The sequence below is a fragment of the Mustela putorius genome, unplaced genomic scaffold (assembly GCF_011764305.1).
Source record: "Mustela putorius furo isolate JIRA1106 unplaced genomic scaffold, ASM1176430v1.1 tig00000129_pilon_pilon_pilon, whole genome shotgun sequence".
In the NCBI taxonomy this organism is placed as follows: Eukaryota; Metazoa; Chordata; class Mammalia; order Carnivora; family Mustelidae; genus Mustela; species Mustela putorius.
This window is the reverse complement of record NW_025421290.1, coordinates 20469978-20493324: the sequence shown is the minus strand read 5'-3', so window position 1 is coordinate 20493324 and position 23347 is coordinate 20469978. Positions and strand designations below refer to the sequence as shown.

Here is a 23347-nt window from a genome sequence, read left to right as displayed (position 1 = left end):
TCCCAAGGAGCTCGTGAGGGCTAGTGGAGGGCTGTGAGTCTGGAAGGTGGAAAGTCTTGGCTGCAAGGAGCAAGGGCAAATGCAAAAGCCAAAGGAAGCTGGTTTCCGTGGTCCCATGCAGAGGGGTGCGTGCTTTGGGGACAAGCCCGCCCGCTGTAAGCTGGAGTCAGCGGCTCTGCTGGCCCTCTGCCACCACACTTTTGGAGGCGTTTTATCATGCCACCCTCTCGGTCAGCGTCTCAGCTTCCTGTCCTTGCAGTGGCTTCGAAAGATCGACTTCCAAGGGCCAAACAGTGAAGCAGTTTCGCAATGCAAGCTCTTCTTTCCCTGCACTCTGGCACTCACGGTCCTACCCACCTCCAAATCCCAAGGCTGCCCTCTGCTGGTTTGCCTGTTCAGAATCAGCCGAGGGTACCTGGGTGGCTCAGTGGTCATAATCCTGGGGTCCTGGAATCGAGTCCCACAGTGGGCTCCCTGCTTCTCCCTCTCACTCTCCTTCTGTGCTCCCCCCAAATAAATAAATAAAATCTTAAAAAAAAAAAAAAGAATTGCCAAGCCTAAGGAGGTTTAGCAGCCCTCTGGCCTGAAGGTGTTCCCTGGGCGAGGGCTAGGAGAGGATGGAAGAAAGGGAGCCCGTGCAGCCTCTTCACCTGGTAAGTCCCATTGGTGAAATGCACGGGGATGCTGAAGGGTGAGGAGTGGTGGAAGGGGTTGCGTAGCAGGATGGACACGACTTCCATGCGGGACGGCCGGGCCTCCCGCTCCCCTGTCTGCAGCGTCCGCTCCACGGCCCGCTGGCAGTAAGTGGCATACTGGCCAGTTTCATTTCTAAAGAGACAGGAAGAAAGACAATCCCAGGGAATCCACTCATCCCTGCTACCTTGATCCCCTGGCCACCGACTGTGACCCAGCCAAGACCCCATCTGCAGTGGGGCTGGCGGTGAGAAAAGCCCAGAATGCTCTGGTCTGTGGTGATCATCCATCATTCAGGGTCTATCTGCTACAGGTGGCTTGTACAGATACTGTCTCCAGAAGCCAGAAGAACGGGGACATAGACCATGAAAATGTGGGGATGATCTGGGGACGCCCAAAAAGTATGCATGCATACAGAGACTGGGATGCAGAGCAGCCCAGGCCTGCGCAGACCTCTGTGCGCCCGCTCGTGTACACAGCGCCAAGTGAAGTCTCCGTGATCACCGTGCAAACCTCAGGGGCAGGGCGGTCTGGTCCCTCCTGGTCCCCCACGGCCCGCCCGCTTCCCCCAAGGTTTCCCACATGTGGTCGGCAGGGCTGGTGCTGTGTGGGAAAGGACGCTCACTCACCGGGGGTCCGCGTGGCGCTGGAGCTGCTGTTTGACGTACCAGAGGAAGTGGTGCTGAGGCAGGAAGAGTGGGGCGCACAGAGCCAGGAGCTGCCAGCACTGCAGGGCACAGGCAGCATGGGACGGGGCCCATGCGGCTCTGAGCTACTGAGCCCTCAGCACTCTCCAAACCAGGGCTCCCCCAACCCGGTGTGGCTGCCAGCATGGCCAACCTGGTCAGGCCCCGTCCAGAGCAGCCATCACAAGATCTGACCAGCCCAGCCGAACAGGAGGCAGCCCACAGGCTACCGGCGCCCTCCTCCCACCTTCCTGTGCCCTGAGCAGCAGCGCCCCCCCAAGGGCTCCCGGCCGGGGGGCCCCCCGCTCACCTGTATGAGGGAGCACTTCTGAGGCGGGCGGCCACTGGTCTGCTTCATGAGCTGGCAGTAGATCTCACTCTGCAGCTCGGGGTGAGCCAGGCAGACCTGCAGGGCCGTCTGCGCCAGCGACACGTGGTAGTCCACCGAGGCTGCCTCCACCGGCACGTTGATGAAGAGCTGGCAGGACTGGCAGGGAGAGGACGTTGGGCACGGGCGGCCCCACAACCCCTGGGTTAGTATCCTTGGTGACAGTGGGCACACAGGGCCATCCCCACCGCGGGCAGCCCTTCTGAAGAGGGAGCAGTGCCCCTGCCTGAGGGCGACTCTGCGTGCTTCTTGGCTGCTCTGGGATGGCAGCATTCCTTATTTAAATGTGTCCATTACATAAGCAAGACATCCATTTTTTTAAGAGAATATTCAGACAGACACAAAGAACATTCTAAAATGGGTCAGGATCTCTCAGGTTCAGAAGGAACCTAAACCCGGCCTTTCCTGCCGTTCACTCCAGGAGGAGGAGGGTTCCTGAACGGGGAGTCTCACTGGCTGGTCCCCAGGAAGCTGTGAATGCCTCCGCGCCCTAGGACGGTGGTGAGGCTCCTTCCGCGAGGGCCCTTCCGCTCAGGGCCCTCCATGAGCTCCCCTAACTCCACAGCTTCCACCCCAGGATCCCGCGGTGGGCAAACTGCTCCGGGGAGATCCTAGGCCCACGGCGAGGGCGCCGCCTGCTGGTGGGCCTGCACTCTGTTCCCAGGTTACCTTGAAGAGCTTGAGCGCCTCAGTCTGCAGGGCCTCGGAGGGCAGGGTGGTGAGGGAGGTGTACAGTCCGTCCTTGCTGTAACACAGTATGGGGTGCCTCCAGAGAGGGGAGTCTGCCCAAAGCACAGCACCAAGAGCAGCAGCAGTTACAGTTGGGGCGGGAACTGGACCCGAACACACAGCCCCCCACCCCCCCCCACCTACCCCCCGCCACCAACCCCCAGATTTTCGAGGAAGACCAGGACAGACTGTCCGGATGCACGTGTTGGGCTGCGGTTAGAGCCCCAGGGTGTGGGCCACGCAGCTGGGCACTGTGTCCAGCATGAGCACAGCTCCCAGAAAGGTGGCTACTGCTTCGCTCCCAGGGCAGTGACAGGGCTGGGTACAAGAATGCAAGCCTGGGACGCCTGGGTGGCTCAGTTGGTTAAGCAGCTGCCTTCGGCTCAGGTCATGATCCCAGCGTCCTGGGATCGAGTCCCACATCGGGCTCCTTGCTCCGCAGGGAGCCTGCTTCTCCCTCTGACTCTGCCTTCCACTCTGTCTGCCTGTGCTCGCTCTCGCTCGCTCTCTCTGACAAATAAATAAAATCTTTAAAAAAAAAAAAAATTTCAAAAAAAAAAAAGAATGCAAGCCTGTGTGTGCAGGGGAAGCCCCTCCCTGTGGGATGGAGAGTGCACCTCAGCCTGAGGGCAACAGGCCTCCGAGGAACAGGGAAGGGGCGTGTGGTGGGTGCTGTTAGTTCCTCAGGGTCCTGAGAACCAGGAGTGAAACAAAGACCTCGGAACACCCAGGCTTGGGTTCGTCTCATCCCAGTGCAGGCTTCCTTCATGGATTAACGAACTGTAACAATTCACCAGCTACCTTCTTTCCTCGACCCTCTGCCCAGCCGGCAAAGCCCGGTGAGGAAAGTAAATCACTGACCTGGGTCACTGGGAAGTCTGCCCCCAAATCAACTCCCCTGGACACAGTGGGGTAACCCCAGTATCTTCACCAGAAACAGGGGCTCTGGAGCTTGGATGGGAATGTCCTTCTGTGGCTTAGATGGTTTTAAAACAGCTTCGGGGTACAGAAATGCTTTCTGTGGGTTTCTGACCAACCATTACCCAGCCACCACCCTCGAGCCCACGCAGGATGGCCACCCTGCCTTACCTGGGTCTCCCTCCCCGTCCATCAGTTTTCCAATGAGTTGCTCATAGGCAGTGCCAACTGTGGCGCTGCTGCCCCCTGCAGCCACTGTGAGGTGGTACAGCCACGTGTCCTGGAAGGGGAGTGGAAGAATGGAGGCAAGGGTCTGCAGTTCTCTTGAAGGGGCCAAGCCCAGGGTGAGGCTGGGCTAGTCTGGCTGGCACAAGTCAAGGCCACCAGTCTCTGAAAGCCTTGGGATCAGGTGAACCCAGGTTTCTAAGCTTAAGGTGCCAACTCATGGTCCCAGTGGAGAGATGGTGGTCACTGGGAGGGAATTCGCTATAAGGAAGGGTCCCAATCAGGGAATGCTAGTTGCCAAAATGTCCAGGAAGGAAAGAAACTTGAATCTGAGGAGGCTGGGAAAGAAAGCAGGGAAGATGAGAATCACAGGCCGGAGCTTGGCGGCAGAGGCTCAACCCCCTCCCTTACCTTTTCATGCTTGGTGCCAATGAGGAGGTAGGTGGGGCTGTGCTCTGGGGGGTGGATCACCAGGGTGCAGTGGGAGGAGAGCAACCGCCTGCTTCCCCCAGCCTCATAGTCCTCATCAGAGTCACAGGATCGGTCGACTTCCTCGATGCGCGCGTCCCGCACAGGCAAATGGCCCAGGGGTCGCTGTGGACAGGAGCCTTCCATGAATGGGAGAGCCAGCAGGGAGCCGGGCAGTCTCCTCTCTCTGAACCCTCAGGCTCTGCTGGGCTGGGAGTCATGGATGTGTCTAGGTCCCAGAATGAGGGGGGTTAACTAGAGCTGCCTGGCTGAGGCTTGCCAGGAGAAGCACAGACTGACCCCACGGGTAGAATCTGTGGGCTGTGCACACTGGCAACAGGCGAGAGGGATCCAGCCAGCTTTGTACTTGTGTGGTGTGACGGAAAAGCTGGGGCCTTTCCATCAGGACACGGAGCTACAGGAATGTGATCTGGGGAAAGCAGAGAGTGGGTGCTGTCAGGAAGCCAGGAAGTACCTTGTCCTCATGACTTCGATAGTAGTAGAAGGTTCTCCCAACAAGAGCACACCAGACCAGCTTGGAATGGCCATGTTTTACCTATAAGAAGAAATTAAGACTGTGATTAGAACCAGGTAATCCCAGAAGTAAATCCAGGTCTGCCAAAGAGAAGCCAGAGGAAGGAAGATCTCAAAACCTCTGGTCTAACCCCGGTCCTTAGTGGAGATGCCACCCAGACTCCCTACTAAGAGTATTGGCCCTTTCACATGGAGAGGGCCATGGTGTGTACCCTGTGACAGCCCATCCATCCTGGCACCACACGTCATTAAAAGACTAACCAGGCCAATCTGATGTCTTGTCCCAGGAATATGGACACAGCCATAAGGATGCTGAGAGGGAAGGCAGGGCCATGGCTGGCAAGCTAAAGCCCCCGGCAAATGTAAAGCACGAGGGCACAGCAGGTGTACAGCAGGCGGAGGACACTGACCCGAGCACAGATGGAATGCCAAGGCAGAAAGTGAGCCAAGAGCACCGAGCTCACTCACACGTGGCTTTGCCTTCTCGTGGCGTTCTGGCCTAGTTCATGTTCTTCCTGATTAACTTCCATTTTCTTGAGGTTAACAAGTACTTCTCTGCTCTTTCTAGCCAGAAGAGTCCTAACTCAAACACCTTTAGGGCAGGCCTGGGATCGGACCTCGAATGGTGCGCACACCTACCTTACCTGCCTCACGGCTTCCACTATTCGCTGGTAGGGGTGGGCAGCAGCCCCTAATGACCTCAAACCAGGTCCTCCCATCTTGACAACAGCTGGGCTGCTCGCAGCCCGGATCTCAGTGTTCACTCACAGACACTGAGCCGTCAGACCGGGTCTGGGGCCCACCCGCTAATCCCAGTGAGCCAAGTCCTGCACAGGGGGCAAGGAGAGCCTGCCTCCCCTGCCTCTCCGCCCCACCAGCTCCGCCCCTACCTTGGTCAGCCAGCCCTTCACAGTGGGCTTGGAGCCACCCCGAGGCAAGGCTGGAGGCCCCACGGCCTGCACCTTCAGCAGGCTCTGCAGCGCGCGGATCCATTCCTCCAGCAGGCCTGGTGAGTCCGCCGTCAGGTAATAGGTCTTCTTCTCAGAGATAAGCTGGGGAGGAAGGGTTGGGGGAGGGGCGGGGAGATGGCGGGATGGCATGCCAGGGACCGGGCTCTGAGGTGGCACCGATCCCTGAACCCACGGGGCCTTCCTCCTTCCCACTCTGGACCCTCTCCTGTCTTTCCCTCATTCTCTTCGCCTCGTCTCTGCTACCTTAACTCTGTCTCGCACATTTGGCCTCGTCTTCTCTCCCAGGACTCACAAACGAGGGTCACATCCAACTGTGGATGTGATGTCTCTCACACATGCTCATTGTGCCCCAGCTGTGTTTCCACCCTAGTCCTATCCGAACCCACACCCCTTCATCTAAGCCGCCTGCCCACCTGGAATGTCTGTGCACCCTCCCCTCGAACAATCTGGCAACGGGAATTCAGTTCCACTTGACCCTGCGGTTTTCGGATGACATCGCTCTGTAAAGACAGGAATGGGGAGGAACACGGTTAGGAGCCTTCCCAGAGCACATCCTTCTCCCTCAGGTCTTACTCCAGGTCAAAGGCAACGGAGAAAGTGATTCCCAAGCCTTCCTGGGCTATGGTAAGATGGTAACTTGTTCTGGATGCCGGTTCTAGCTAAATGGAACAATGATTAGAGACACAGGGGCCCATCTGACCCAGGCCTCAAAAAGGATAGATTGAGCCTTTACAATTGGGTCAGAAACCACCACATTACTGAGCTTTAAAGCCTTTAAATTCTTTCTACTACATTCTCTATACCAAGTGTGGCATATAAGTGGCAGACACATCACCGCTCCCCTTCCCCGTGCGCCTGCACACCTCACTGCTCAGAGCGTGCCCGCTCGCTGAGGGACACGGGCCCAGGATCCTCAACAGCCACGGGCATTGGCTGGAGTTGCACAAGTGATGTGGCCTTTTTGCTTTCTGTAAAACATTCATGTTGGTTCCCCAAAGAGATCAGATCAAACTAGATCTCAACATCGAAGGCTCCCTCGCTCCAAACTGTACAGGAAGGAGGTGGAGGAGGTGATGGGCTGTTAGAAAAACCCAGATGACGTGAGGGCAGCTTGGAAACAATTCTATTACAGGACCAGGCATTAAAGAAATCAGCTTCTGAAGTAAGGAATCACCGCACCAGGTCATCTAGAACTGCCTTGATTGCTCTGTGCCTGACTTCATTCCAGGAACCAGGGACCAGCCTTTGAACTTTGAGGTTCAAAGTCCCAGGTACCCAGGTGCCCACCTGCCAGACCTCTGGCCTCTAGCCCCTCCACACAGTCCCGAGTTTGGCCCAGGCTCCTTCGGACCACTGTCCTGGGGGAGGAGGGTCTCACCGGGGACTTGTAGTACATAATCTGTCCCTGTCTCAGGACAAACCAGCGCCTCTTCCATGTCTTCACTCGGCTCCCCATCTTCAGCAGGTAGCCCGACTTCTCCAGGGACTCCTGCAGGGGTGAGAGGGCATGGCGGGGGGAGGAGTGGACAGAAAGGGGGAATTAATTGGGGTTTGCAGATGTCCCACAAACCAGAATGGCCCAGTTGAGTTGTCAATTAAAGACAACTTCTTGAATACATACTAGATGTATTTTCAGGGCACCGTACCCTGCTAAGGGTTCAGAGAGAACTAGAATAAAGCCAGGTGGCCCCCTCAGGGACTGTACGAGGGAAAGGCTGGCCAGGGAGGGCTTCCCGAAGAGCCAGATCCAAACTAGCCTCAAAAGGAAAAGTCAGCTTCCCTTCAAAGCGATGACAAGGGGAGGAGAAGGCCATTGTAGGCAGCAGGAAGGGAGGGTGAAGTTTGGGGAACAAGGGGCCCATCAGCCAGGCCAGGGCGGAGGGCTGGGGAATGAGGATGTGGGTCTGCAGCATGGCTCTGAGCCTCAGGCTTCTTATCTGGAAAATGGGGTCCTCGTCCTGAGAGGACGGTGAGGACACGTGAGACAAGGCACAAAGAGCACTGAGCACGGTGCATGGCGCTCAGTTAGAAACTCCTGCATGTCCTCTTTTGGCATTCCAGGATTGGAACACACGGAAATGCCTGGGGCCTGGTGGGCCGCTGTGGGAAAGCCCGCTGGCTGCCCCTGGTTCAACGAGGGTGCCCTCGCTGGGTGCCCTCTCCTTCCTCACAGGGTCTATGACGCCAAGCCTACATCCCCAGCGCCTCACCCTTGTTGCAACCCCCTGCCCCTGCCTTTTCCCTTCCCCAGACCCCTTGTCTTGGGCTGAGGGCTCCAGGCAGGCAGCCTCTGCTGGAGGCCTGCTTCCCCCCATGCCCTGCGTCAGGCTGGGGAGGCCCGTGCCCCCCGCGCACCCCGGCCAGGCCCGGCCCCTCAGCAGAGTAGGAGGAGGTCCGCTGCAGTTTGTGTTCTGGCTCGGAGTAGTCGCTGTCCAGTGAGTAGGCATCTGGGGGGATGGCGTAGTCCCCCTCGGAGCTCAGCGAGGACATGGAGACACCTGCCGAGGAAGGACAAGTCAAGGCCTGAGCCCCAGACCTCCCCAGCTCACGCAGTCCAGGAGCTGCAGGAGCCTACTTCCTCTCTGACCCAGGTTCTCTGAGTCTGCAGCAGAGGCTCACGGGCGGGGATCGAGCAGCGGGCCCCGGACGAGCCCGCCCACGGAAGGAGGTGAGGGGCCGCCTGCTGCCCACACCCTCCTGCTCCCTCCTCTGTACCTCTCTTGATGGCCCGGGGGCTGCCCAGTCCGCTGGTCTTCCTGGACTCAGAGCAGGGGACCGAAGTTCGGAAACTGGCCTGAGAGCAGCAGTCATCATCGGACCCCGAGGATTCGTCCACAAAAGGCACGGTGCTGATCTGCGTGGCTCTCTGCAAGACAGGTGCCCTCCCCTGCTGCAGCTCACCTTGCAAGATGTCAGCGCTGGTACCCCTAGCCCCAGCACCCAGGGTGTGGCCAGCACGGCCTGTCTGGGGCACATGGGTGCCCTCACCTGGCTGGGGCACTTGACAGACAACTGTCCCGTCTCTATCTTACTCTCACTTCCTCACCTCCACGCTTCTCCTTAGGCCTCCTGCTCCCACACATGGTCATCCTCCGTGGTCCCCAAAGGACCTGCCTCATCTAGGTTGAGCACCAGCAGCTGTAACCCTTCCTCCTGCCACTAGGAGGCCAGAATGCCACACGGGCCAGGCACGTGAAAGGAGCTTTAAACGTGTGTGCGGATAAGGAAACAAGAAGCCACCCACTAGCTCCACGTTGTTGAAAGTATGGGGAAAAGATACTCTGTAGCATGATAAAGGCTTTGAAAAGGTAATTTGGTGCTATCTGCCACAATTTAAAATATACCTATCATTAGCCCATAAATTTCCCCTCCGGAACTCTGTCCTCTGGAAATACATAAGCCTAATACTTAAGTGCACAGAGATGTCTCTGCACAATGACGTTCATCACTACACTGACTGCAGAGAAAAGCGGAGATATGACCGAAACTGTCCATCAGTGGAGGGCAGGTTAAGGTAGTCATGAGGCATCCACACCGAGGGGCCCTGAAAGAGGAAGCGGAGCTGTGCAAGGAGGTGCACCCGCGAGATCTGACTCATGGTCGTGTAACAAGCAAGGGGCAGAAGGGCAAGTATGATATGATTCCCGCCATGTGCACGCGCATGGATGTGCGTGTGTGTGTGTGTGTGTGTGCGTGTGCAAGAGAGAGAAAGGGACACAGACAGTATCTGTCAGTGCACTGGTAAATGCAACAGAGAGCCTCATAGAATAAACACAAACCGTGAATGACAGTTGCCCCCGGGGTTAGAAATGAGGGAAAAGCAATGTGAAAGAAAATGGAACTTTTGGCTTTTCGATTATTCTAAAAAACTTTTTACAAAGTTAACTGTTTTGACCTCAAAAACCAATAACAAAAGGAAACAAAAATATGTGTGAAAACATTATGTTGCAGTTATATCTAAAAAATACAGATACAAAACTAACATAATTTTGTGTGCCAACTACATTCAAAGAAAAATACGCAGAGATATTATGAGAGTATACGTGGGAATATGTTTGAACATGTATGAAACATTCTGGACAGAGTCCTTCTGGGACAGACATGGGAAAAGATGGGGAGGACACGTGAAGCAGGGATAGGTCTAGCATTTAACTTTTCACTTTGCCCATGATCGTATGGATTCAAAATTTTCAATTTGAAAATTCAAATTTAGACTTTTTATAATAAAAGCCTAATAAATACTAAAAATAAAATGACATTACATGGTAGCTGAGCTCCTTGCCCGGAGTCCTGTGTGTGCAGAAGCCCGACCCCCACTGGAGCCTCTACGTGGACAAGGGACCTCCTGGAGGGAACACCCCCACCTCGAACAGCAGCTTCTTACCCCCTTCAGGGCAGTGTAGACAGGCACGGTGACATTCTTGTAGACAAGGCCAGAGAAAGGCCCAGGGAACGCAAGGGCAGGAGGGCTTGAAGCTGGAGGGGGTGGGGGAAGAGGGAGGAGATTAACTCAGGTGCCACAGCAGAGACCTGGGCAGATCCACGCAGGTTCCCTGAAAGAGCACCCCAGGAAACAGGTAGGCTGGCTATCCTTAGGATGGGGCCAGGACTCCTTCAGTCCTAGTCTTGCGAAGGTGCATTACCAACTGTGAGACCATGGAGCTCACGTCGAGGGGGAATTCAGTAGCTGGCCGGCTGACTCAGGAGCCAGAGGGTAGGGATGCGGTTCCTTCAGGAGGTTCATCTAAATCAAGGCACTAGGGAGCTCTCCCACCCCCAGTACCGGCCACTCACTACAGAAGGGAAGCCCGGGCAGGTAGGAGGATGAGCTGGAGGACCCCGCCTCTATGGTCCCTTCCAGCTCTGTAATTGGCTACAGTCCTGTTCAAGGCCACGCCCACCCCGCAAGCCCAGAGCTAAACCCGAACAGCTTCCTTTTGCCTCAGAGGTAGTCGGGCTGTGATTTCACTGAACCTCACCTGCTGGGGGAGGGGATGCGGTGCTGGACGACCCCGGCCCTGGGTGTTGCTGAGAGTCTCCCCCCTGCATGCCCACCCTGTCCAGCACGTGCGGTGCACTTGGGACTCACCGCAGCAGGTAGCATTCATTCTGGGAGATGCATCCGAGAGCCGCATGCCAGCCATGGCCACCGCGTAGATCCGGCTCTCCTGGAATGGAAGGGCCCAGAGGGTCAGGGCCCAGCACGGAGACCAGCCCAGGCCCTCCTGAGTGTGGAGGGAAAAGGATGGTCTGGGGACGCAGGTCCGCATCTGGCCTGGGCCAATTACTGGTGGGGTAATCCTAGGCAGGTTACACCTGAGCCTCCTTCTCCTCCGCCCTGAAGTGGGGCTAACACTTAACTGTCAGTGAACATCTGACACGGGGAATATAATCGACATCCAACAGATATTCATTCCTTCTCTTGCCTCCACCCTTCCCTTGGCACAGGAAGTTCAAGAGAAGGAGGTCACTGACCTGTTTCTCTGAATCGTACCCATTTTAGAGGCCCCGGGGTCTCAGGCTCTCACCCCCTGAAGCTGGAGTTTGATAATGAGGAAAAGGGAGCCCCACGGCAAGGGACCCTTTGGTAAGCCTGTGTTTGGAAACTGGGACACGGTTTTTTCCTACAGTAACAACATGATGTGCATGGTTAGGCCCCACCTGCAAAGCCACCTAAGCTCACCCAGGACCCTGAACCCTGCTGTAGAAGACATGTGGACAAGCGCCCCCTAGGGAGCTTTTCTAATGGTTTTGATCAAACAACCCAGAGACCCTGCCTCTGCTTTTCCCATCTCTTTCTTCACTCAAGGTAAAGGGAAACAAAGACCTCCTCAGGGGACAGGAGAGTCGGAAGGACGAGGAAAAGTAGTCCTGGCCGGCTCGGGGAGGTAGCAGGGCTGGGGGCTGGGGCTAGAAGGGCTGCGGAGTGTTCCTGGGGTGTCCCCCAGGGGGAGTAGCAGCTCTGGGTACTTAGGGGAGGGAGGGCTGGGTGGGACCCACTCTGAGCTGAGCAAATGGTAGGAGGTAAGAGATCGAAGGGCAGTGGGGAAGGGGGTCCCAGGAGGGGATTATTCCTGCTAGTGCTGATCTTGGAATTCAACCAGGGACAGGCCTCTAACCCCCCAGAGGACATGCAAGCGAAGCCCAAGGGATGTAGGTAAAACAGACGTGGGAGTGTTTCACAAGAATCATCCACGGCCCAATTCATGAGGATGATTTCATCAACCAAAAAAGGGCTCTGGAGGCTCTGAATCAGCAGATCAGTGCATCTGTCTCCCTCCTCTCCATTCCCAGTCTTGATTCCCCTTCAGACAGTCCATGCACAGCGGGTCCCACCAGGGAAGAGAGGGTGGGCACCCACTGGGGTTTTTTGGGGGGCCAATTGCAATGAGGACTGTGAGCAGGAGACAACTCCTTAGCTGGCATGGCCGGCTGTGGGGTCCCGCAGCCCGGCTGAGAGCAGGGAGGGCCTGTGGAAAAACCCAACACCCCTTCACACCTGCACCCCCGCGGCTCAGCTGATGTCCCCCCGTGGAGAGTGTCATCAGAAGCATCTTCTCTATTTATTCACTCCCTTTCCCCTGGGTCTCTCTCCCCCGCCCCTCAGTCGCACTCAGCAGAACACAAGAACCCCTCAGAGCCATCACGGTGGACGGACGGCTCCGTTCTGGCCCAATGGCAGAAGTGAGCAGCGCTTCTCTCTGGTACCACCTGCTGAGGCCTCTTGTCACATCCCTTGCGGGAAAGCTTCCTCACCGCTCACCTCTGCTTTAGGATTCTAGATCGTTTGAAGTTACAAGACAACAATGAAAGAGAAGAGGGACAGCTCTGACGGTGGTCTGGCCTGGCCTGGCCCGTCCCTCCTTTCCAGCGTCCTCTCCTTCCCTGCCTCTCTGGAAGGCTGTGCCTCATGTGGCTCCTGCGACCCCAGAGCTTCAGGGACAGGGCAGCAGCCTAAGGCCTAAAGACTGGCCAGGGAGACCTGCTAGCCCCCTGCCCTGACCCCGCTCCCAGGCATGGCCATGTCTCTGGCCATCGGGCCCCCTTATGGCCAGCACCTGCAAGATGCTGCTGGAAAGACAGGTCTTCTGGGCAGCAGTGAAAATGAAAGGCAGTGTCGCCCTGAAGTGGGGTCCCCAGGATCCCCACTCCTTATGCTGCCAGAAGCCAGACACTCAGACATCTCCCACCACAGCAGCTTCAGGGGGTCTGAGCACAAGGAAGAAAGAACATCTGCTCTCGGATGTCCCCCAAGAGGCAGTGCAGCCAGAAGGTTAGAGCCGGGTCTGGAGGCAGTGGGGCCCACCTTTAAAGCCCAGCTCCTCACTAGGGGCTCCATGACCACGGGCAAGGGAGCAAGTCTGTGGGGTAACGGGACAGCACCTCACGGCCCGCACACACACGGGGTCCTGCACACGTGCCGGGCCCTGAGCTACACGCTCCACACCCCAAATCTCGTCTCACCCTCCACACTGACCTCGGCAGCCTTATCCATGTCTACCCACCCCTCATTTTTATTTCAACTGTTTATTACGGAAAATGCCAAACAGACACAAAAGCGGAATGAAGAGAATAAAGAATGATCGTGTAGCCATCACCCGGCTCTGTGGAGATTGAGGCATGGCTAGTCTTGCTTCCTCGGTGTCCCCAACTCCGTATCACTGACTCTGAGGCAATGCCACCGGCCATCACGTCCTCCATCCGATATTACAGGAAGGAAGCGAAGGCTCCCAGATAACAAGAGCCCGCACCTTCTGGGAACCACGACTGCGGGTGCCCCCGACCTGCGCACGCATGGTCGTCTCCACAGCAACCCGATAAAGTACTGTTATCCCCATGTCACAGATAGGGAACTGAAGCTCGCAGGGTTAGTAACATCTCGGGGTCACAGGGTCAGCGGTTCAACCCTAGTGGTTTGATTCGGGACCTGGGTTCCTCACCGGTGCGCTGCACCACGGCAGAGTCTGGGAGATTCGATGAGAACACGTGCGCCAAGCTGGGTGGGGGCACGTGCTCATGAAAGGACAGCGGCCGACGCGCAACCACTCCAAGTCCGGGCTCTGCCCCTGCTGGTTGCCATGAGGCTGGTCGCCTCCTCTCACACTCTGCCCCCTGCCCCGCAAACAAACCGCCTCTTACCCAGGATGGAAACCGGTGCAGGGGGGGCGTGGGGGGGGTGTTGCCCAAATCCACTTCCTCCAGCTCAGCTCCAGGGGCCTGTGGGCTCTCTCTTTCCTCTTTCTTCCCTCCTGGGGGTGGCTCCCCCATCTCCATATTCTCCGGTTCCTCCCGGAGCTCAGCTCGGGCCTCCACCTCAGGAAGCCTGGAGGGGTGGAGGGCTGAGAGGTTCCCAATCTCGATGCTCACCACATGGTTGAAACACCCGGGGCCCACCTGGGGCTGGCTGTGGTGCCGCTTGGCCAGCTGGATGCTGTCCCGGGGGGTGCTGGGGACCCGCGCCTTTGGTAGCGTCAGGCTGCAGCCCGGGCTTCCTTCCCTGGCAGAGTTCTTTGTCCCAGGGAGCGTGCCTCCCTGAGCAGTGACCAGGCCCTCCCCCCAGGAGGCCGAACCATGTCTGTGGGTGCGAGGCTTCATGCACAGCTGGCGGGGAGAGCCCTCTCTTCCCAGATGAGGTGGAAGGGTCTTGGCCTCGGCTATTTCCCCAGGATGGACCACGATGGAACTAGAATCCTCCAGGGAAATTCCTGCTTTAGGACCAGAGTCCCTTCTAGGCAGAGCACCTGGGGAAGGTGCAGGCAGAGCTGCCTTCAGGGCATCCTTGGCCTGGGGACCACTGTCCTGCCCTATCGGCTGCACCCCTGGCCCCGAAGCGTCAGAATCCTGCTCTGGGGTTTCCTGGGGGGCCACCAGCAGCTTCCCCGAAGGTGCCATCTGAAGAGCTGTGGTTGGGGGGAAAACAGGCATAGTGAGAGCTCCCTCCATTCGGTGGGGACACACACACACACACACACACACACACAACACAGCCTGTCCCGAGTACCTTCTAGAGCATCCTGGAGGGCTCCCACCTGCTCTGCCAGGTGCTCATTACTGCTCTTCAGGTGCTGATTCTCCATCTCAAGCTGGGCAAAAAGAAAAATAAAGATTTAAGAAGACTTAGCTGACAGGTTCAGGCATATAACTCAAAAAATAAGATTAAAATCCTTTTCAAAGATCAAATCTTTGAAAAAGAACACTTGGTGCCCCAGCAATCCAGGGCTGACCCTCCCAGGGAGCCCTGACCTATCCCCTTTCCTTTGTGCTAACCAGTTTCGGTTGGGATAGAATTCCATTTGGCAGCCCCTGAACCTTCTGTTCTAAAATACCATTTCTCAAAAAAAAAAAAAAAAAAAAAAAAAAAAAGAATTGTGAAGTGGAATACGCGCCCAGAAATCCGCAGACCACATCAAGGAAGAGCTTTGCAAATGACTCTGACGTGAACACTCACGTGACCACCGCCCAGGTCAAGAAAGAGGAATTGGCCAGCACAGTCTACAACCCCAGACTCGCCCCTTCCCAGTCACATGCTTCTCCCTCCCCTGGAAGGCAACCACTAAGTGTACCAGACTCACTACCTTGCTTTCCGGGCTTTATCATCCAGGCCTGCACCCCTGCACACATCGGCTCAGTTGTGCCCCTTTTGGTATAAGTGGGCTTATACAGTATATACTTCTGGGTCGGGCTTCCTTTACTCAACACACTGTCTACAAGACCCTTGTGCACGGTTGCTGCATTGTCTCCCGACTGAAACCCAACCCAGTTTTTTGAGCACCTTTCAGCAAATATGGAGGCAAACCAGGCATCAGCTCTGCACCCAGGAGCTCATAGTCCGGCGGGCGACAGGAGATGGGGAGGCCAAACCGCCAACACCCGCGGCAGGCATGACTACTTTGTGGGGACAGAGGAAGAGAAGCTGATGTTTGTCCTTTCCCAAACTTCAACTCCTTGACTCTGGTTTGGAAAGAGGTTGCTTTTTGTTTTTTTTGTTGTTGTTGTTGTTTTTTCCTGGGAGCACAGTAGCTTCTAGCCCCAGGCTTCCCTAAGTGAGTGGCAGTGAGCCTCAAACTAGAGGTGGAGACAGGACGGGGCTGTCAGGGGATGAGAAATCGGGGACTTAGTGACTCCTGGGCACAGAGCTGCTGTCTGGGGCGATGAAAGTTTTGGAAACAGATGGTGGCGACAGCTGCATGACAGTGTGAATGTACTTAATGCCACGGAATTGTACACTGAAAATGGGGAAAATGGGGGAAAACGGGCAATGACACGTGTATTTGGCCAACAGCACGGAGGCCAGTTGAGAAGAACAGAGAGGGCAGAGGTGCAGTGGCGAGGGTAGGTGCAGGGTGTGTGTCCTCTGTGGGGCAAACAAAGTTGATCAGGAGCTCTGGGAAAACCCAACGGCGACAGGAGGAAAGGAAAAGTGAAGCAAGCCTCGGTGTTTAAGCCGAGTGAAGGACAGATAGTTAATACAAGTAAGGTCAGTCAAGGCCCCGCAGACAGGAGGCAGAAAAATGCTGGGGCACGGAGGGGACCCCCGATCCCTCCGCATGTCCACTCCAAGCTTCCTGAGATGAGTTTTCCACTCACCTCTCCTAACTTCAGAGTCACCCATTCTTTGATCTTCGCAGCTTTTTCCTGGACAACTTTTGCTTCTTCAGCTCTCATCTGCTTCTGCAAGAAAGGGAGGGACTCTGCATCAGAGCGGTCACCAGTGGAGTGAATGACTGGAGGCAGGAAACCCTGAGAAGGAATATCAAGCAGGTGGCGGCGGCGGGGGGGGGGGGGGGGGCAGTGGAAACGAAGAAATTCACTTATGAATTTAAAAAATATTCTGAAAGTGGGAAAAGTCTTCCTCAGCGTGATCCATACCCCGAAGCCATGAAGAAAAAGACAATCAAATCTATACCGTCACCATAAATTACTACATGACAAACAAAAGGTCCCTTAAAACCAAAAGACCAACTGGGGGATGATTTACAACACAGATGGCTTACACAAAGAGGGCGAATTTGAAATGAACAAACCAATAAATACATGTGAAAAGAATAGGAACAAGAAGTCAACAGAGAAATAAAGGGAAAGGGGCGCCTGGGTGGCTCAGTGGGTTAAGCCTTCGGCTCAGGTCATGATCCCAGAGTTCTGGGATCGAGCCCCGCATTGGGCTCTCTGCTTGGCAGGGAGCCTGCTTCCCTTCCTCTCTCTCTGCCTGTTTGTGATCTCTGTCAAATAAATAAATAAAATCTTTTCAAAAAAAAAAAAAAAAGAGAGAGAGAGAGAGAAAGAAATAAAGGGAAAGAGAAACCCATGAGAAGCGGTTCAACCTAACTATGATTTTAAAAATGCACAAAAAAATCAGACATTGTTTCCTCTATCGGACTAACACAATTTAGAAGTTTGATGTTATCCCAAATTGCCAGGGCTGTTGGAAAACAACCCCTGTTCTAGAAATTGGCAAAGCCTTCTTGGGCAGCAATTTGATAATACCTGTCAACATTTTAAATGTATAGACTGCTGACCCAACAAACCCATGGCTTAGGAATCGTTAGTTGCAGTATTATTTGATCAAGCAAAAAACTCACAACTGGACATAACCTAGGAGTCCACAAATCCAGGCTTGGCTAAATAAACAAAATGTAAATGGAATGCTGTCCTTTGATACACAAGAAATGTTCACAGGGAATACTGGAAGGACCTTAAGGTTAACCAGCTGAAGGGCTCTGCAAACTGGCCACCATCCAGCCTTCCCCACCTGGTTCCTCTCCCCCTGCCCCACCTGTTTTTATAAATAAAGTTGTACAGCAACAGAGCCACAGGCATGCCTGTTACTTAAGTATTGTCTAGGGCTACCCTCCTGGTACAATGGGAGAACTGAAGAGTTTCAACAGAGGCCACATAGCCTGCAAAGCCCAAGGTATGTACTCCCTGGCCCTTTACAGAACAGGTCTGCCAACCCCTGCCCTCGTCTGATACCCTCTGTATAACGGAGGCCCAGAGGGTGACGTGGCTTGCCTCCATCAGCGTAGGGAACACAGCTGGGACTAAGGCTAGGTCTACTGACTTGTAGAACAGCATTCTTTCTATTCTGACCTTTTATTATTGGAAAACAATTTTTTTTTTTATCCAGGCTTCAGCGGGAATCATTTTACCCACGAATCCCCAGATGTGGCCACTTCTATGAAGCACTCGAAAATGAGGTACCTCCAAAGTCAATGAATAACTGATTAGAGATTTCACGGGTCGATGTCGTATTTCCCCACGACTTCTCAGGAACACACGCTGGGTGCCCCTGAGTATACAAAGGCCCATCGCACCATGGACACATTCAGTGACTGGTGATGAATGATTAAAAGTTTGCCCATGATGGTGGGGAGATACTCCCAGGACCAGCTGGCACCTCATGGAGAATTCACACGGAAAATTAACAGTCATCTGGCCACACTGACGTGGTTTATGGGAAATGATGGTGTTCTGGTGGGAAGGTGAGGCCGAGGGCAGAGGGAAGGGACAGCAGTGGGAGAAGTTAAGGGAATTGTAAAGGGGAGGAGGCTGGGCATAGGGAACTGGCAGAGTGATGTTTCAGAAGACCTTTCCGGAGCAAAGGGGCTAACGAAGCTGGAATGCTAGGCATGGCCTCTCCTGGGCACCTACATCTGGGCACACGAGTATGCCTACTCAGGTTCATCGAGAAACTCTAGCCAACCAGCTGACCAAGGCTCACGGTCCAGCTCTGTGCCGCTCCGATACTATGCAGGCAGGGCCCAAGGCCAGGGGGAAGAAGGACAGGCTCTCCTTACCATACCCAACCTCATGTCTGATACTACACACAGATTACCTGAGTTTACTCTCTGGACAGCCCCGGGGTGTATGATGACTCCTAGCTTACAGCTGTGTAAATGGGAATCCGTGACTTACCTGCCCACAGCCAGAGAGCAGCAGGTGCTCGTGGGTAGGGTGGGGATGGGGTGGGAGGTGTCAAACCCAGATCAGTCGGCCTCCATGGTCCTCTCCCCATTATGTCCCCTGCCTGCCTTCTAACAGTTCAATCTCCACATGAAAAGAACAGTCACATGAGGGAGAGGCCCCCACCAGCAGAGGAAACCTGTTCCATTGCAGGGGGCAATGGTGCTGAGTGGGGCGTCGGCCCTTACCTGCTTCTCCAGCTGTGCCTCCAGCTGGCTGATGAGCTCATCTTTGCCCCGCATGGCTTTCAGCAGGTCCTGGTACTTCCGGTGCAGGCTGCCTGCGTCCACGTTCTTCAGATTGGACAGTTTCACCTTCTCCTCCATTACACCCACCTTCAAAGTACCATCGTCACGCAGGGTTAGCACGTGTGTGTGAAATGGCCACTAACCTGCCCCGGGACCCTCCCCAGGCAGAGCCCTCATGACAACAGGGGGACCAGTTAACTCTGGGACCATTTAGTAAGGCCCACGTGGGCAAACTAAGGACATGAGGAAGAAACCGCTGGGTACTTGGCCATGTCACTCTGGGGGCCTCAGCAGGGACAAGCTGGGCAGGACAAACTGCTTCGAGCTCACCATGGCCGAGACGGCTGTTGCTCACTGAAAGTCCCTGTGCTTCTCACCCTGCCCCAGCCCTCCCGTGGCTAGATGGCCATGGAATTCCCTCCAGCCCATGGGTCCGAATGGAGTGACTCATCATGTCTGGACTGAGGTATTTAAGAGCGCTCTCCCTGCCACGGCAACCAAGGAGGCCGCCTGTTCCAGAGGGTCCAGGCGGAAGATGGAGAGCTCCGTCAGCCTTGATCCCCAAGTCCCTGTGGGAAGCAGAATCCCCAGCTAACTCTGGATGGAGATGCACCACAGCAGAGAACTGGATAGGATAAACTGCTGAGACCCGTTACCTTAGCATAACTTGGCCTATGTGGACGAACCCAGCCACCTGCTCTCGCGCTAACCCTTACCCAAAGACTCCGTGCCCAAAGAGCGCTCCAGGCACCTGAATTATCTGTTTAGAAGAACAGACATGTGACTGCTGGTTTTCCTTGTCCCCATGAGGAGCTGGTGAGGGTGACGAGTATGTGTGTGTGTGTGTGTCCCTGGGAAGGATCAAGGAAGGCCAACAGTCGTTTCTGCGGCACAGTCTCGCCCGTTCCCCCGCCCGTTACCTGGGTCTCGGCATTCTCTGCCCTCTGCTCTGCCTCCAGCAGCCTCTGCTCCAGCTCCTGCATCTGCTCAACCAGAGAGCAAGAACAAATATCAGTACGGTGTCCCCACCACGACCGTGGCTTCAGGGCCAAGTGAGCAAATTGTGTAGACGTTCCACACGGGCCAGGTTTAAACTACTCAACTCAAGGGCGGCACAAGGGTCTCAGGGCAAAGATCTTCATGGCAATCCTCTGCTCCCATATCCCAAATTTAGGGGGCTGGTGAAGAGCCTAGAGCTGCTGTCCTCTCTGCTGAGCGAGCAGAAGCCTAGCTCTGTCTCCCATGCGTAGCGTACCCAGGAGGGCAGCAGGAACGTTCTTTATGAGGCAACGCTACCCTCAGCCCTCAGTCTTGTCAGCACCACGTCCCAGGCAGGGCCCTGCCACTGCTCGCCATGTGCCTGGCACGGAACACGCTCCCATGTGAGCTGCCACGCCTGCAGTAAGAGAATGTTCCTTCCCACCCAAGGACAGCTCACTGGCGGGGGACAAGTATTAATCCCTTATCAAGGACATCTCTGACTATAAATGGCATCAACAGGCATCACCTTATTTGATTTCTTTAATCTTAAACAGAGACGCTCAGGACACGTTTTTAAAAATTCTATCTCACTACCAGTAGAGATGTGTCATTGAGGTCTAGGGAGCTCGGCAATTCTGGAATTTTACACCAGCTGGCCAAGCTAAGGGACGAGTGTTCTTACCCATGGAGGCTCCTGAGGGACCAGCTCTAAGCTAAAGGCTAAGTCGATGCTCACGAGCCCACACGACACCCCCGCAGCTTCACAAGCTCCCCGTGACAAGTGTGGGCTGGACCGCTGCTCTCAACCTCCCTGGCTCAGGGGCGGGTCGGCCACACGCTGCCCCGTGGACATCACCACACCAAGGCAGTCACATGCCCAACTCTCCTGTCAAGAGCCACCTGCTTCCATGTGCCACAGCCCGGTCGGTCCCCTGCTCCCAGCCCTACCCTGCCCTGCCCCAGGGGGCATTATACACACACGAGGGGCAGAATGGCCCAACTTGTCCTCCATGAGGCTGGACGGGTCTCCCCTTCCCAGGTCCAGTCCAGCCTCACCCACCTCCTCTCTACAGATCAGGTCTTTTCTCCTGCTACTCAACCTTCTCTTTTTGGCCTGGATCCTGGTTTGAAACTTACCCTTCTTTCTTTCCCAATCTCTCATCTGCTCAACTGCAATTCGGCCTTCCCTTCTTGATTCAAGCACGCAGGAGAAGGAGCCCCCCAGCCCGGTGCTGGGCAGTGAAAGGAGGGATCTCTGGGAGGAGAGCAGGCCAGAGAACCTGCGGCAGCTCTTTTCAAAGGCCAGCCTTTCCTCACCCACTTTTTCCTCCTTCTTGGGGCTGGGGAAATACAGATGCTTTCGGCACACATTCCCTATGACAGGATCTGAGGATCCCAGGGAAAACTCGAGATTTACAACCCATGGGGCAAAAATGCCCCTTGGGCTCCCAGTAGACAGGACCACCGCTGAGGGGCATTCATGTTCTCAGGCCAAGGCTGCCTGCAGCTCTTCTCTCCTTCCTCTCCCACGTTTCATCAGCACGATCGAGCCCCAGGTTTCATCATCACGATCGAGCCTCTCAACTCAAGCCTGAGAGGGTGCGGTGGTGCCGGCCAGACACGGACATCCGTTAGAGCCAGATGGCCTTCCCCAAGTCAAGCATGGAGCCTGCACTACAGAATTCCCTGACCGTCAAACAGCTACACAGATAAGAGCTTAGCATCAGCTGGTATTATGGGGACAGGGCTGGCTTCCCAGAGCAACAAGAATTCTGTGTAGCTAGAGGGGGATGTAGGCTGACACACAGCGACGGCCCCCAGTGACCAGGTTAGCACTATGTAATGTGTACCCCTTAGGCTCCAGACCTGACTGGGCCAATCAGGTTCTCTGTCCCCAGGAATCTGACACCTGGGATTGACAGACCAGAGACAAGAACCAGGGGACTGAATGGGAGATCGTGCACAAACTTCACCAAGTCACAATTGTTAGTTCCTTCCTCCCGTTCCATGAGTGGCCCTAGGATCCTCCAATGAATTCCATTTGCTTAAGCTAGTCAGAGTTGGAGTTTGGCCCCACCTCAGAACCATCACTAATACAGCTGCTGGGAGCATTTACATTTCTTAAATAAGACTTACTTATTTGAGAGAGAGTGAGAGAGCGAAAGCGTACATGTACAAGCAGGAGGGGCAGAATGAGAGGGAGAAAAAAGCTCAAACAGACTCCATGCTCAGCACAGAGCCTGATGTGGGGCTCCATCTCCTGACTCTGAGATCATGACCTGGCCGAGACCAAGAGTTGGACGCTTAACCGACTGTATCGCCCAGGTGCCGCAGAAGCATTGAATTTTTTAAGAATACAGTGAGGGGGACCTGGCTGGCTCAGCTGGGACAGCATCTCACTCTTGATCTTCGAGTCATGAGTTTGAGCCCCACGCTGGGTATAAAGGTTACTTAAGTAATAAAATAAAATAAATACAAACACAATGAAATACTGAATAGGAAGATTTTGGATTCCTGACGCGTTTCCCTAGATGAACCTTCAGCTAGACCATTCAGACGCAACATCTCTGTAGTTCAGAAGACATAAGATTCCCACAGGAAATGATCCCTCGTATTCATAACCCTTCTTGAATATCAGACAACTGTCTGATATTTTCAAACTCCTTTAATAGAAAAACTTCTCTTTACATTCTATGGATGGAGAAACCAAGGTAGAGTGAAGAAGAGAATTGTATCTGAGTTCTACTGCCCAGCTGGGCATTCCCACTTGGACCAAGAGCAGTCAATGACACTGGTGAGAGCTGGAAATCACCCTGGTATTGACCACACAGTGAGCATGTTTTTTCCCACTGAGATGATCTACTATTAGACATCCCTTTAAAGAACACGAACCAGCAGTGTCCACAAAAGCCAAACTATGGAACAAGCCCAGATGTCCATCAGCAGATGAATGGATAAAGGATACACACACACACAGGAATATTACACAGCTATCAAAAAACCAAGTCTTGCCATTTGCAATATCGTGGATGGAACTAGAGGGTATTATGCTATGAGAAGTCGGTCAATCAGAGAAAGATAATTATCATAGGATCTCACTCCTATGTGGGATTTAAGAAACAAGGCAGAGGATCATAGGGGAAGAGAAGAAAAAAATAAAACAAGATGAAATCAAAGAGGGAGACAAACCATAAGAGACTCTTAATCATGGGAAACAAACTGAGGGTTGCTGGAGGGGAGCGGGGGTAGAGAGACGGGGTAACTGAGTGATGGACACTGAGGAGGGTATGTGTTATAATTATATAACACAAGGTATTATGTAAGACTGATGAATCACAGACCTATACCTCTGGAACAAATAGTATGTCATATGTTGATTAAAAAAATAACAAAGTATGCTATCAGTGAAACAAATGCAATGGAAGGCACCTTCCGCAGAGCCTGGGGTCTTCTCCCAGCCTGGGCAGACGGCCGCAGGGTCCCCATATTCCTACCGATTCTACAGCTGTTCTTATCTTCCTGGCAGGGACACTCAAAACTCAAAGC

At 54.6% G+C, this 23347-nt stretch overlaps 1 protein-coding gene across 3 annotated transcripts in view; it reads right to left on the bottom strand.

Moving 5' to 3' along the window:
• Positions 1-23347, bottom strand: part of PLEKHH1 (pleckstrin homology, MyTH4 and FERM domain containing H1) — a 49588-nt gene that overhangs the window by 9121 nt on the left and 17120 nt on the right. For all 3 annotated transcript variants that reach the window (XM_045070859.1, XM_045070854.1, XM_004738985.3), the window contains exons 3-21: positions 19741-19803; positions 18761-18907; positions 16200-16283; positions 14614-14695; positions 13752-14512; positions 10702-10780; positions 9997-10088; positions 8328-8478; positions 7968-8110; positions 6991-7101; positions 6026-6112; positions 5532-5693; positions 4583-4663; positions 4051-4233; positions 3586-3694; positions 2437-2549; positions 1690-1866; positions 1323-1420; positions 651-828 (exon numbers count right to left, since the gene is read on the bottom strand). In XM_045070859.1, coding sequence (XP_044926794.1) covers positions 651-828; positions 1323-1420; positions 1690-1866; positions 2437-2549; positions 3586-3694; positions 4051-4233; positions 4583-4663; positions 5532-5693; positions 6026-6112; positions 6991-7101; positions 7968-8110; positions 8328-8478; positions 9997-10088; positions 10702-10780; positions 13752-14512; positions 14614-14695; positions 16200-16283; positions 18761-18907; positions 19741-19803 — 2901 coding nt within the window. The remainder of the gene's footprint in view (positions 1-650; positions 829-1322; positions 1421-1689; positions 1867-2436; positions 2550-3585; positions 3695-4050; positions 4234-4582; positions 4664-5531; positions 5694-6025; positions 6113-6990; positions 7102-7967; positions 8111-8327; positions 8479-9996; positions 10089-10701; positions 10781-13751; positions 14513-14613; positions 14696-16199; positions 16284-18760; positions 18908-19740; positions 19804-23347) is intronic.